This window comes from Ranitomeya variabilis, chromosome 3, assembly GCF_051348905.1.
Source record: "Ranitomeya variabilis isolate aRanVar5 chromosome 3, aRanVar5.hap1, whole genome shotgun sequence".
Taxonomy (NCBI): Eukaryota; Metazoa; Chordata; class Amphibia; order Anura; family Dendrobatidae; genus Ranitomeya; species Ranitomeya variabilis.
This window is the reverse complement of record NC_135234.1, coordinates 335,709,024-335,724,152: the sequence shown is the minus strand read 5'-3', so window position 1 is coordinate 335,724,152 and position 15,129 is coordinate 335,709,024. Positions and strand designations below refer to the sequence as shown.

Sequence of the window (15,129 nt, the reverse complement as noted above, 5' to 3'; positions counted from 1 at the left end):
GTCACTAAGGGGTTAAAGGAGATTCTCAATGCTTTCCTATAGAATTATAGTGCCTTTACATTATTCCTATGTAATCACCCTACCTGGTGTCCTGCCTCTGGCTCCTCAACTCAGTTTGGCCTTCCTTTCTACATCCACTATGACCACCTCTGTGGAATGGGGAGTGCAGTGGTAAGTCTAAACCATGACTCCTCTTCATTTCTGATCAACAGCACAAAATACCGTAAGGAGGAGAGGAGTGTTTTAGACTTCAGACTGAGCCATGCCATTGCAGCGGCCATTTTGGAAGTCGGAGGAACAAAATGCCGATCTAAGAAAAGGAGGCAGCTTTAGGCAAATGGAGGGCATTAGGCGACTATACATGAAAAAACGGAATATACTTGAATGTGTATGCTTTAGTGTAAGCTTGACAGATGTCAGGGGAAGGAAGGATCGAGTATGTTCATTTCAACATGCCTGATCTTTTATTCTCACAGGACATAATCCACCGTGAGAGGTGCCTGGCTGATGTTTCATCCTATAGGTGTCTTATGTTCTGTGATCATGTCCGTGGGAGGATCAGATGGAATAGCTGGCAGCTAAATCAACGTTTCATGAGCAGCTATTGTATGGCATTAATGATGCATCGGTCTTCCACTTTTTCTTATCTGTACAATGTCCACTTTTTAAACAGACAACACATTGATCTGTAGGGATAAATAATACAACTCACACATACATATTTTTAATGTCATAGAATATTAGAGTTGGAAGGGACCTCCTGGGTCATCTGGTCCAACTCCCTGCTCAAAGCCGGAATCACTAAATCATCCCAGACAGATGTCTGTCCAGTCTCCGTTTGAAGACTTCCATTGAAGGAGAACACACCACCTCTCGTGGCAGCCTGTTCCACTCATTGATCATCCTCCACTGTCAAAATGTTTTTTCTAATATCTAATCTGTGTCTCCTCCCTTTCAGTTTCATCCCATTGCTTCTAGTCTTTCCTTGTGCAAATGAGAATAAAGATGATCCTTCTACAATGTGACCGCCCTTGAGATATTTGTAGAGAGCTATTAAGTCTTCTCTCAGTCTTTCTTTTTGCAAGCTAAACATTCCTAAATCCTGTAAATGTTCCTCATAGGACATGGTTTGCAGACCAGTCACCATTCTGGTCGCTCTTGTCTGAACTTGCTCCAGTTTGTTGAAGTCTTTTTTTAAAATGTGGTGCCCAAAAGTGGACTGGACTGTGTCTGTGACAAAGTCTGTCTGGTACAGTACTAGAGAGGAGATATGTTTCACTCAGGCTATTAGCTTCAGTGATTTGAAACCTAGACGTTTGCTCCAGCACATTATGTGTTGAGAGGGGCTAATCGTCCATTTTATGGACTGGGTTTACGTGAGCAACCATAGAGTGGGTGGGAGGTTGTTCGCCATATCTCCACCCCAGGGTGTGGTCTAGGATATAAATAGCTAGTAGTGATGAGCGAATATACTCGTTACTCGAGATTTCCCGAGCATGCTCGGGTGTCCTCCGAGTATTTTTTAGTTCTCGGAGATTTAGTTTTCATCACCGCAGCTGAATGATTTACAGCTACTAGCCAGCCTAAGTACATGTGGGGGTTGCCTGGTTGCTAGGGAATCCCCACATGTAATCAAACTGGCTAACAGATGTAAATCATTCAGCTGCTGCAAGGAAAACTAAATCTCCGAGCACTAAAAAATACTCGGAGGACCCCCGAGCGTGTTTGGGAAATCTCAAGTAACGAGTATATTCGCCCATCACTAATAGCCAGCCTTTGGAGTCATTAGGTGTTCAGTGGGTCTGGAGAGGCTAACTCTAGAGTGGTGTTGGTGCTAGACTGAACGTATGAACAGACGTATGGACTTTGATATGCCATTTTGTTCTGTTTTCCTGTTTGCCCAAAGGGCTGTGTTTATTGTTACTTCACCTTAGTTTATGCTGCATGTACATAATAAACCAGTGAAGGACTTAAAGAGACAGTGTTTCTGTGTCTTCCTCTGTGTACATCTGAGTGAGCCGATCTCCCACAGTGTCTATTTCATTAAGCTCAGTGCATGACTTATATCCCATCCATTTTTGAGGATCAGAGTCAGCCATTCAAGCCTATAGGGATTAGTTAACTACAGACACCGTCAGGTTGGCACCATTATACTGATTAAAATGATACTTTGGTTGATGAAATCCGTCTTGTGGTTGTTGTGTAATCTTTATTTGCAGTTTTCAGTTAATGATATGCTCGTGCTCTGGGGCGGCATGTGAGCGGGGCTTTATGTGGTGCTCTGCTTACATATTCAACTGTATGGCTTCTGCCAGGTCACTGATCCCTCATATCCCTATTTTATATACTGCATATAATATTGTGGGATTAGAAAAATAATTTCCACTTCATCAAAATGGCAATTGCGGAACATGATAGATGCTACTGCGCAGGCGCCACTTACGTCGCCATTTTGATGAAGATAATTTTTATTTGTTTACCCCATGATACTATAGGAATAAAGCATAAATGCATATATGCATATTAGGCATGTATCATGCTACAGCGTAGGCGCCGCTGCCATTTTTATTAAGTTGAATTTTATTTTTTTTTTATAACCACACAATAATATATTCAGTATGTAAAATAGGGGCAGGTTGCTGAGGGATCAGTGACCTGTCAGAAGCCATACAGATGAATATGTAAGCAGAGGACCACATGAAGACCCCCACAGCCCCACCCTCAACCCCGCTCATAGGCCGCCCCGCAGCACAGGCATATTATTAACTGAAAACTGAAAATAAAGATTAAACAACACCCACAAGATGGATTTAATCACCCTCAGTTATCATTTTAATCAGTATAATGGCGCTGACCTGACTGTGTATAGGTTAATGTACACAATCCTGCTGACAGGTTCCCTTTAATCTAAGGATATATTTCCATGATTTGATGTTTGTTTGTTTTTGCAACTTTTAGAAATCCTCCACGTTTTTTGAGAACTACAGTGAATCACTTATGTTATATACAACCTATCAACTAGATTTTTTTACACTTGCTTATATGCACCTGTTGCGAGACAGGTACAAGCATCAGCTAAAGCATTGAATGGGTTCTCCAACATTATAGCATTGACGGCCAATCCTTGGGACTGTCCAAAAATGTTTAACAAGGGGGTAAGTTTGACCTCTAATCTACACAATGAAGCTGCGTCCCCTTCATCACATCCCCATTGATAAAAGGTAACCAGTCACCATGAAAATCTGTCTAATCTGCCGACACCATGTTATAGGGCACAGATTAATGGTTATAGGATGTTTTGCTCCCAGCAGTTCGCCCCCAGCAGTTCGCCCCCGGGCACATCCTGTTCGTAACGCCAAGCTGAGTCGCCCGCCAGGGCAGTGGGGTACTCGGTACCGGGTCGGGTACTTGAAGGGGACGTCACAGTGGCTGCGACCCGGCCCGTGGCCCTGGGCACCCAATTAAAGGGAAAGGTAGGAAGTTTAAGAATAAAGTTTGTTCGTAACGCCACCTGTGGTGTTCGGTCAGTAGGGTCCGACGCTGCTTAAAGAGGTCCTCTGGGGTGATGGTATGGCAGCTGGATGGTATAACTTCCCACAGGTGAAGTAAATGTACCCGGGGGCGAACTGCTGGTGGCGAAACATCCAAATCCCCAGATTAATATATAGTTTTCTGAGAAAAGTCTCAGTATAATTCATGTTAGATCTCATTCGGACATCCAATTTGTTCGCATACGAGAAAATCGGACCTATTATTCTGATAAGAGTGTGATACGAGTGCCATTCAATTTTCTCGTATGTGGAGAAATAAAAAGAAAAACAAAAACAGTTTCTCCAACTTGTCCATTCTGAGAGTACATGAAAATTGGACCGCACTAGGATGTCATCTGTGTGTGGTCCAATTTTTTTTCCAAGGACCCTTTGATTTTCACTGCGGCTTTTGATGCGACCCTCTGGTCAAAATTGGACATGTCTCCAATATTTGTGCGGACCACTTGGTCCGAGGAAAAAATCAAGACATCTGTCTGAATGTTCCAATAGAATATCATGGGTATTGAGTGCTATCGGTGAAAAACATGGTTAGCAATTACACGCAAAAATCGGATATCTGAATGAGGCCTGAACCTCTGAATTTTTGTTCATTAGATGGTCCTAGCAGTGACAGAAAACTATCAGTGTATAATTGTGCATACATACAGAGGGGAAAATAAGTATTTGATACGCTACCAATTTTGCAAGTTTTCCCACCTACAAAGAATGGAGAGGTCTGGAATTTTTATTCCAGAAACTTCAACTGTGAGAGATGGAATTCAAAAATGAAAAACAGAAAATCACATTGTATGTTTTGTAAATAATTAAATTGCATTTTATTCTATGAAATACCCCGTATTTTTCGCTTTATAAGACGCACCTGATTATAAGACGCACCCTCAAATTTGGTGAAGAAAAAGAGAAAAAAATAATTTTTTGTGTTAAATGGGGGTCTGTCTTATAATGCCAGTGTCCGTCTTACAAATCATATGTTCCTCATCCTGGTATCTATATAACCCCCATCCTTCTGCTGGCACATAGCCCCCCCGTGCTGCTGGCTGGCACATGCCCCCTCGGTCACTATATGCCCCCTGTGCTGCTGGCAGGCACATGCCCCCCTTGGGTCACTATATGCCCCCCTGTGCTGCTGACAGGCACATGCCCCCCTGGGTCACTATATGGCCCCCTGTGCTGCTGGCAGGCACATGCCCCCTGGGTCACTATATGCCCCCCTGTGCTGCTGGCAGGCACATGCCCCCTTGGTCACTATATGTCCCCCTGTGCTGCTGGCAGGCACATGCCCCCCTTGGGTCACTATATGCCCCCCTGTGCTGCTGACAGGCATATGCCCCCCTGGGTCACTATATGGCCCCCTATGCTGCTGGCAGGCACATGCCCCCCAGGTCACTATATGCCCCCCTGTGCTGCTGGCAGGCACATGCCCCCCATTGGTCACTATATGCCCCTCTGTGCTGCTGGCAGGCACATGCCCCCTTTGGTTACTATATGATCCCCTGTGCTCCTGGCAGGCACATGCCCCCCTTGGGTCACTATATGCCCCCCTGTGCTGCTGACAGGCACATGCCTCCCCTGGGTCACTATAGGCCCCCCTGTGCTGCTGGCAGGCACATGCCCCCCCTGGTCACTATATGCCCCCCTGTGCTGCTGGCAGGCACATGCCCCCCCTGGTCACTTAATGCCTCCCTGTGCTGCTGGCAGGCACATGCCCCCCCTTGGTCACTATATGCCCCCCTGTGCTGCTGGCAGGCACATGCCCCTCTTGGTCACTATAAGTCACGGTTATCACTGACAGCAGACATAGCCCGATGGGAGCTGTAGTCTCATCGGCCCACACCTGCTTTTTTACCACAGGTCACCGCTGCAGGTCACAGTCAGCTGCGGGATCACGCTGACATCTGCCAGCATGATCCCACAGCGCTGTGACCGACAGTACCGGCGGTAGCGTTATCACATACACCCGCACACACACGCACATATCCACCCACACACATATTCTCCGCCCACACACTCTTCCACCTTCTGACATCATTTCCTTTCTGCAGCGTTTTTGGTACACAAGTCCGCAGCAAATCCGCAAACCATTTTACACCTGCGGTTTTGCTGCGGATTTGACTGACTCAGTGGAAGTCAATGGGTGCAGAACGCTGCAGATCCGCAAAATGAATTGACATGCTGCTAAAACTAAAACGCTGTAAATAAGGATGGAAATTTCCACTGCATGTGCACAACAATTCAACAATGCCATTGATTAACATTGCTTTAATAATCCATTGCGGATTTATAGCATTTCCGTGCAGAAATAACGCTGTGGAAACACAACAAATCTGCAACGTGTGCACATAGCCTTAATTTATTGTAAATATCTATCTGTAACCCCTAACCACTTTTGTAATTTGCTTTATAATAGAATTCCCTGCCATTCTCTCTATCCTGCTAATCCCCATGTGTGCTTTTTTATTTCATTTTTTCACTTCCTGTGATGTTTTGTTTGAAGGAACAGCGGTTATTTCTCTGCAGCTATGATCATCCCCCCTGAAACAGGACATCATCAGTGGCAGTCACTTATTTTTCTGAATTTTTTTTCTCCACTCAAAAAAAAAACAAACATCTGATATCTGAGAATTTCGTTTTTTTTCAAAATTTCACTACACTTGGATTTTTTTCCTGTTTTTCAAAACTTATGTTGTAACTTAAGTTATGTTGCTTGGAAGAAGGGGAGGGGAACAAATTACGGTAGCTGCGAAGGGAAAGAGTTTAGGCAATCTGACTAGTAGTCTGTAGACACACGTGATAATAATTATAGGACACACCTTAGTTTCACATGTCCCTATGGTCAAATTATTTTGACTGTTTTCACATTTTTTCCAGGCCATTTTCAGTTTTGTTTTTTTTTTGTTTGTTTGAGTTTTATTTTTTCTGTTGAAACTCATTTCAAAAGCATTGTCTGATTTTTATTTGTTCATTATTCACTAAATTTAAATTGAAAAATACTTTTGTCAGTTTCAAGGTACTTCAGTGACCATTGGGGATTTTTCTTACTTTACCAGTAGGGTACCAACAATTTTGGCCATGTGTGTATTAGACAGAAATTTACATATTTAAGATATCCCCGAGAACATAGAACTTTTGAAAAACAGTGGGTACGGAAAGTATTCAGACCCCTTTAAATTTTTCACTTTTTGTTTCATTGCAGCCATTTGGTAAATTCCAAAAAGTTCATTTTTTTATCATTACTGTACACTCTGCACCCCATCTTGACTAGAAAAAAATCAGAAATGTAGTAATTTTTTCAAATGTATTAAAAAATAAACACTGAAATATCACATGGTCATAAGTATTCAGACCCTTTGCTCAGTATTGAGTAGGAGCACCCTTTTGAGCTAGTACAGCCATGAGTCTTCTTGGGAATGATGCAGCAAGTTTTTCACACCTGGATATGGTGATCCTCTGCCATTCTTCCTTGCAGATCCTCTCCAATTCTGTCAGGTTGGATGGTGAATGTTGGTGGACAGCCATTTTCAGGTCTCTCCAGAGATGCTCAATTGGGTTTAGGCCAGGGCCCTGGCTGGGCCAGTCACGAATGGTCACAGAGTTGTTCTGAAACCTCTCCTTTGTTATTTTAGCTGTGTGCTTAGGGTCATTGTCTTGTTGGAAAGTGAACCTTCTGCCAAGTCTGAGGTCCAGAGCACTCTGGAAAATATTTTTTTTCCAGAATATCTCTGTACTTGGCCGTATTCATGTTTCCTTCAATGACAACCAATCGTTCTGTCTCTGCAGCTGAAAAACACCCCCATAGCATGATGCTGCCACCACCATGTTTCACTGTTGGGATTATATTGGGCAGGTGATGAGCAGTGCCTGGTTTTCTCCACACATACCACTTAGAATTATCACCAAAAAGAGGTCTATCTTCGTCTCATCAGACCAGAGAATCTTATTTCTCATAGTCTGGGAGTCCTTCATGTGTTTTTTTTTTTAGCAAACTCTATGCTGACTTTCATATGTCTTGCACTGAGAAGAGGCTTTTATCGGGCCACTCTGCCATAAAGGCCTGACTGGTGGAAGGCTGCAGTGATAGTGACTTTGTGGAACTTTCTCCCATCTCCCTACTGCATCTCTGGTGCTCTGCCACAGTGATCTTGGGGTTCTTTACCTCTCTCACCAAGGCTCTTCTCCCACAATTGCAAAGTTTGGCTGGATGGCCAGGTAATGGTATAGGAAGACTTCTGATGGTCCTTTACTTCTTCCATTTAAGGATTATGGAGGCCACTGTGCTCTTAGAAACTTTGAGTTCTGCAGAAATTCTTTTGTAACCTTGGCCAGATCTGTGCCTTGCCACATTTCTGACTCTGAGCTCCTTGGCCAGTTCCTTTGACCTCATGATCCTCATTTGGTCTGACATGCACTGTGAGCATGTCTTATATAGACAGGCGTGTGCCTTTCCAAATCAAGTCCTATCAGTTTATTTAAACACAGCTGGACTCCAATGAAGGTGTAGAACCATCTCAAGGAGGATCACACAGAAATGGACAGCATGTGACTTAAATATGAGTGTCTGGGCAAAGAATCTGAATACTTATGACCATGTAATGTTTCAGTTTTTCTCTTTTATTAAATTTGCAAACATTTCTACATTTCTGTTTTTTTCAGTCAAGATGGGGTCCAGAGTGTACATTAATGTGAAAAAAATTATCTTTTTTAAATTTACCAAATATCTGCAATGAAACAAAGAGTGAAAAATTTAAAGGGGTCTGAATACTTTCCATACCCACTGTAGTTGTAAAAGGTCCCAGGGTTTTACAGGTTGTGTTATCACATGTCATCCTGCAAGCAGGATGTGGACCTGAGCCAACATAAACATCATTGAACCTCTCAAAAAAGGGACCATCTTGAATTGTGTGGCGGGAGTAGTAATATAATGCTGGCAGGTTTTAACCTTTGCACTTCCTATATCGACCAACACACAGAATGTGTTAAGCAAACTATACTAATGTTGTCTTGCTGAATTTCCTCCTAAACCAGCCTACATGTATGCACACAAGCCTTCAGGGTTATTCTCACCATCGTAAATGCTTAAAAATTCCACTTTGCACTTTACTTGTTATTAAAAATAATCTTGTAATATTTTTTACTCCTTGTTGCCTAATCGGCCACTGATGCTGTCAATCAGTTATGTCTGGTCTCCTAGGCAAGGACCTCTTTTCTATAGAACTTATAGGCAATGTGCTGAAGCTGGCTGGATCCAGTGCTCCTGCACTTCTGTAATGCTACAGAGGCAAAGCATTGGAGTGTACAATTTGGACCAATGTCGTAATGATGTTGCTAGTTCAAATCATCATTCAAACAGGAGTGTGCCTGTTACTTTTCGGTAAGCAAGAGGCTGAGGAGCAGTGCGCTCCTGAACAGCAGTGTCAGGAAAACTCCTTTAAAGGGAACCTGTCACTAGGTTTTTACCATAAAAAGTAGGACCAGCCCCTGTTCACCCTCATATACATCATTATAGAATGCTGTATATAAGTCCCAAATCCCATCGACATAACACACAAAAAAAACTTTTATCAACACACCTATGGGGCGGTCCAGACCGGTCCGATGGCCGTCTCTGGCCTTGATCCGGCGCCTTCTCTCTCCCTACGATTGCCGTCCTCCTTCTTGCTTCACATTGTCCTCCATCGCACTCCTTCACAAGCGCATATCTGTCTGTCCTGCCAAGGGTAGAGCAAAGTACTGTAATGCACATGCGTGGGGAAAGGGCAAAAGGCGTTGGTGCGCACTACAATACTTTGCTGCCTTCTGCAGGGCAGAGAGAAGTGAGTGAGTATAATCAATGGTCTTTTTTGTGTTATGCAGAGCGCATTGGTGACATATATACAGCATTCTAGAAGCACCTACAGGTTATGGCCCTACGTTATATGGGGAGAACCTGGTGACAGGTTCCTTTTAAGTTAGAGTTCAGACAAGTGTATGTGAAAAAGTTCATTTTTGATCCAGATAGAAAACTGACGATTTTTCATGGTTCTCCACATATCATCCATATGTCTGATTGTTATATCCATATGGCACATGTTTTATACATCAATTTTAACATTTAGAATGTAATAAAAGGCCAAATAATATTTCCTATTTTAATAATTGCAGTGGATCTGTAAAAAAAAAATGTAATAATTAATGTTCATATAATGTCCATTGTTTCAATTGAATTTAATACGGAAAAAAAGTAGTGCATGCTGCAAATTTTTTTTTTCAATTTTTTTAAATTCACTACGTTTTGATTATTGAGTGATCACTAAAAGCAGCTACTTTTTTATCTCCATAAAGTTGGTTGGAAATCTCGAGAAAACGCTTTTTAAAGAAGTTCTCCGATACCTAAATAGCCCTTTTATAAATATCTATCTGTATCCCCTATCACTTTTGTAATTTTCTTTATAAATTCCCTACCTTCTGCAAATCTCTTTATGTGCTTTTTTTTTTTACATTTTTTTTTTACTTCCTGTGACGTCTTCTTTGAAGGAAAGTCCCAGGAGGATTGCCCTGTGGTTATTTCTCTGTAGCTACTATCACTCCCCTGAAACAGGACATCATCAGGGGCAGTTGGGGTCACTTACCACAACTCTGTCACTGCCATCACTTGATTGTGTCCTGTTTCAAGAATGGTGTTGGAGACGTGACCGCAGCTTCAGTTGCTACTGGCACACTTCAAAATGACAAAATGTTTGAGGACCATGATAGAAGTTATGGGGCAGTGCTGCTGTAACTCGCCCCGCTTCTATCATGGCCCCTTGATGACCTCTCTTTTCAGAGAAAGAGTTGGCTGTGATAGAAGTAATTACTGTGGCAGTGGCCATTGAAAAAGTAGTCACTTCTCCATCACCCCACCTGATGATGTCCTGCTAGGTGTCTAGTTATAACCTTAATTTTAGGATTACTCAGAAATTCGAATATGGGTACCAACTCACTTGGCTGCGGCAATTTTGCCTGAGGAGATTTCCAAGCTATTCAAAGCATTCCTGGAAACACTGCCATCACAACATATTTAGCTTGGGTGTTTATTAGTCTAGGTGTAGCCCTAACCTAAGACTGGCCATACAGGTTACACTGCTGTCCGTGCAACATACATTGTCCGCTGAGTGGGCATGTTTCTTCATAGCAAGAGAGAAGTAAGCCGCTATCGTACACCTCCATTGGCGGATTAACTCCAGCAGCCTCATAGGCATATGTAAGGCTATAGATTCTGGGTCCAGAAGACCCACAGTTGGTGCCTACTTGGACCATGAATGTCGGACATGTGAAACCACCATCGGGTTAGGGTTACACTAAGAATTTTTATAGCAGGACTGATTGCATTTAATTAATGTCTGACTGCTGTGGTCTTCAAGATTGCACACAACTCACTGTTTGCATTTGGACCACAGCTGTAACTTAAAAGTAAAATCAGTCCCATTGCAGAATGTCTGTAGCCATAGCTTTAAGAACAAAAAGGTCAGACATGTTGAAATCCAACATCTGCCATTTGTGGAGAGTCGGGTCACCACCATACACATCAGATGGTTGGGTTGGGATTTTTAGCCAGTGAAATGTCAGTAGAATGACACTAACAGTAACCCAACAGACCACTAAATAGTCAATGGGGTCTGACAGTACAATTGGTGTCCATTTTGTGATCGATCCTTTCCAGGCTTGTATTCTCATTTTAGAAATGCCCACCACACATGTAAATATAGCTTTATGTGAATGTGGAGCAAAACTTGACCAACAAAGGCTTATGAATTGGGCTCTGTTAACATTCCAGTTGTCACATGTTTGTAATGGATCCAGTGTTAAAAAAAAAAAATCTGTTCCAAATGGAGCAGAAAAGGATACAAAAGAAGGATCCACTTGCTATCTTTTTTTTTAACCAGATAAAGTTGTACAGGCTATAATTTTTTTGAGCCAGCAAAATAACAGAGGGCAGTTGGAGAGGCGAACAGGCGATTTTATGATTGTTCTGTTCCTATTCAAGTGAATGGGTTCTCTGCTTGATCATTTTATTTCTGTTTGTATGATTCCAAAACTGATCCGAAAAAGAAATAAATCTGTAAAACTTTCCAATATGCTCTAAAAAGCTATGCATCTGTGTATTGCCATATTACCGGGACAGGTTTATACCCCCCTGAATTAGTAATAAAGGTACCCATTACATTTCTGGGAGCAGAGGTGGATAACCTTCACTTTCTCCAGTCTTGCAGGGCACAAAGTGTGGGGATCCCCACATGTGAATCCGTACTTTTACTTCCTGAAAGCAATAATTCTATACGTTTTATGGTGCCTTATTCGGGAACATTTGATGCGATAATTGAGTTATAGAGCAGCTTAATGGGCAATTTGACCTTGATGAAATTGTGCCCAAAGGGCTGAAATTCTGTATTTCCGCAGCTGTGACCAGATCCCTCTGAAATCCAAGTCTCTCCTGCTGTGATCTTTTTATTTACGTTTTGGAGTTTAGCGGCTAGTGACAAAATATGTACTGAATTATTTTTGTCCCCTATTTGTTTTCTTTTACAGACAAATGTATCCCGAGTGATTCCTACTGTCCCACCATCTGACCGCTCAGTCACTGGCAAGCCATTAAACGATATCGGTGTCACAGAATCACTGCCTCTTGATGGTCCACCAACAACGAATAGAGGAAAACCAAGTCTGGTCACACAGGCACCAGCCGTAGTACCTGTCAACACAAGCACGCAGCCAACGCCTGCTCCTACCAGCTCCACCGCACCAGGTAAGCGGATTGTCCTAACATCTATTTGTATAACGTTAGAGAAATGACATCTAGGACAGATCACAACTACATTACACATCTATATATTCATTAGAAGGGCCTTCACTTTTTCTAAGCTGACACTTATCATTTCACTAACACCCCAAAATTCTAGATACACATTTATTTCATAGGAAGACATTCGTTATTCTGAAGGTGAATCAATAGATAGAACTTGGTTAATGATTACCGTAACTGTTGAAGGATCACTCTGCAGGCACCGCCACGCACATTTTTGTATTTACTTGCATAGTTGTTCCAAGCTTCCATAATTCTTTCACTACATGGGGCAAGTAACGGCCATAAAGATCCCCATACAAATTTTTAAAAATGACAATATCTGCTGATTTTTGTGAGATCTGACAAGCATTTTCATCTACAGATTATGTTGGGGAAAAGAAGGATGTAGCGTTTTGAATGTAAACACCAGAACCTTTTAGGCTATGTGCACACGTTCAGGATTTCTTGCAGAAATTTCCTGAGCAAAACAGGACATTTTCTGCAAGAAATCCGCATGAGTTTTTCTCGCGTTTTTGGTGCGTTTTTTTTGCGGATTTTTCTGGAGGTTCCCATGCAATAATATAGTGGGAAATCCGCAAAAAATCCGCAAAATTAATGTTCATGCTGCGTTTTTTTACCGAGATGCGTTTTTTTCGCGGGAAAAAACCGCATCATGTGCACAAAAATTGCGGAATGCATTCTAAATGATGGGATGCATAATGTATGCGTTTTTTTTCGCGTTTTTTATAGCGAAAAATCTGCCACGTGTGCACACAGCCTTACTCTCAGGAGAGATAAGCTGCCACCAAAGATATTCATGTACACTGCAGATAACCATGAATGAGAGTTCTTCAAAATGCTCATTTCACAATTATCTTGCCGTAAAATTGCTTGTTCATTGGGTGCAATGATCTTTGTGTAGTGTAAGAGAAAAAAATAAAAATCGTCATTCTCGGTGGTGCATTGTACCATGTAAGCAGGATTCGCACTGACAAAAACAATGGCAGCCTATACTCACTGAACAATCTATTAAAGGGAACCTGTCACCTGAATTTGGCGGGACAGATTTGCGGTCATATGGGTGGGGTTTTCGGGTGTTTGATTCACCCTTTCCTTACCCGCTGGCTGCATTCTGGCCGCAATATTGGATTGAAATTCATGCTGTGTCCTTCCTTAGTACACGCCTGCGCAAGGCAAGATTGCCGTGCGCAGGCGTGTACTACGGAGGACAGAGAATGAACTTCAATCCAATATTGCGGCCAGCATGCAGCCAGCGGGTAAGGAAAGGATGAATCAAACACCCGAAAACCCCGCCCATATGACCGCAAACCTGTCCCGCCAAATTCAGGTAACAGCTTCCCTTTAAGAATCACTCAGTGTGCATCATTTACTTTAGTCTACCTGTGTAAACAGACATTTAAACAACTACCAATCGGGAAAGGTTTACCCATCATATTGTTCTCCCATGTGTCCTTACCCTATGCAGAACATATGGATGCTCATCCAAAGTGGAGTGTGTATTAAAGGGAATCTGTCAGTAGATATCTGCTACCCCATCTGAGAGCTTAATCATTAAGGGGGTAGAGATCTCGATTCCAACAATGTGTCACTTGCGGGCCTATTTGCTGTCATTTGTGATAAAATCCCTGTTTTATCTCCTGCAGATCTAACAATTATCTGAATGTTTTACTCTAAATAACCCCGCCCACACGACTAATTAACACCTTCATATATACACTGTACAAATACACCAAGTAACACATCGCTGGAATAAAGGTCTCGGTCTTTACATTATGCTACTACTCTCAGATTAGGTTGCTAAACCCGATGACTCCTTTTAAGGTTCCCTAAAAGCTGTCATCTGAACACGTTAGACTGACAGCTATTTGAAATGGTTTGCCACCTATGTAGAAGGGCAAAAGATCTTTCACACAAAAGTAAGATCTTGACAAGATGATCATTGTATATTGGATGAAAATTTCAAACCTGCCTGATTTCTTTTCAGATGATAATCATATGGAATCAGTTGGCAAAAACAATCGTTCATGGTTAAAGGAGTTGTCCAGTACTTTAATATTGATAGTCTATCCTTAGGATAGGTCATCCATACCAAATCAGTGGGTCGGCAACACCCCAGACAATCAGCTTTTCCCGGAGGTGGCCAGCTATGATCAGTTGTGGAGCTACACAGCACAATTCCATCAACTGTATAGTGGCTGCGACTGGGTACTGCACATCCACCCCTGTTCAAATGAATAGAGACGGATGTGGTTCCCTTCTGCGGCCAAACTGTGCTCTTCTGCTTTACAACTAAGCACATCTGGCTGGCACTGGGGACAGATGATCGCTGCAGGTGTCGCACCTCCACCAACCTGGTATTAGTACCCTGTCCTAAGGTTATGCGATCCTACAACTCCTTGAAATTTCACTCAACGTGTATTATTTAAGGCTAAAATGCTTCATTTTCATCAACCTTTTTAAACGCTTAGGAAGCCTTTGCAGGTGTTTTTTGTTAATTATTCTAATTTACTGAGATAATGACTTTTGGGTTTTCATTGGCTGTAAGCCATAATCATCAACATTAACAGAAATAAACAAATAGATCACTCTGTTTGTAATGACGCTATATAATATATGAGATTCACTTTTTGCATGGAAGAACTGAAATAAAGTAACTTTTTGATGATATTCTAATTTTGTGAGAAGCACCTGTAAGACTAGCTTCGCCCGAACCACTGGTATTGGTGGGTTCGAGCCACAGTCTAATGTGTGTGGGGGTCC

At 42.3% G+C, this 15,129-nt stretch overlaps 1 protein-coding gene across 1 annotated transcript in view; it reads left to right on the top strand.

Annotated features, from left to right (window-relative positions):
* KIAA0319L (KIAA0319 like) overlaps positions 1–15,129 on the top strand; it is a 202,265-nt gene that overhangs the window by 103,181 nt on the left and 83,955 nt on the right. The window contains exon 5 of the mRNA XM_077295806.1: positions 12,093–12,309. Coding sequence (XP_077151921.1) covers positions 12,093–12,309 — 217 coding nt within the window. The remainder of the gene's footprint in view (positions 1–12,092; positions 12,310–15,129) is intronic.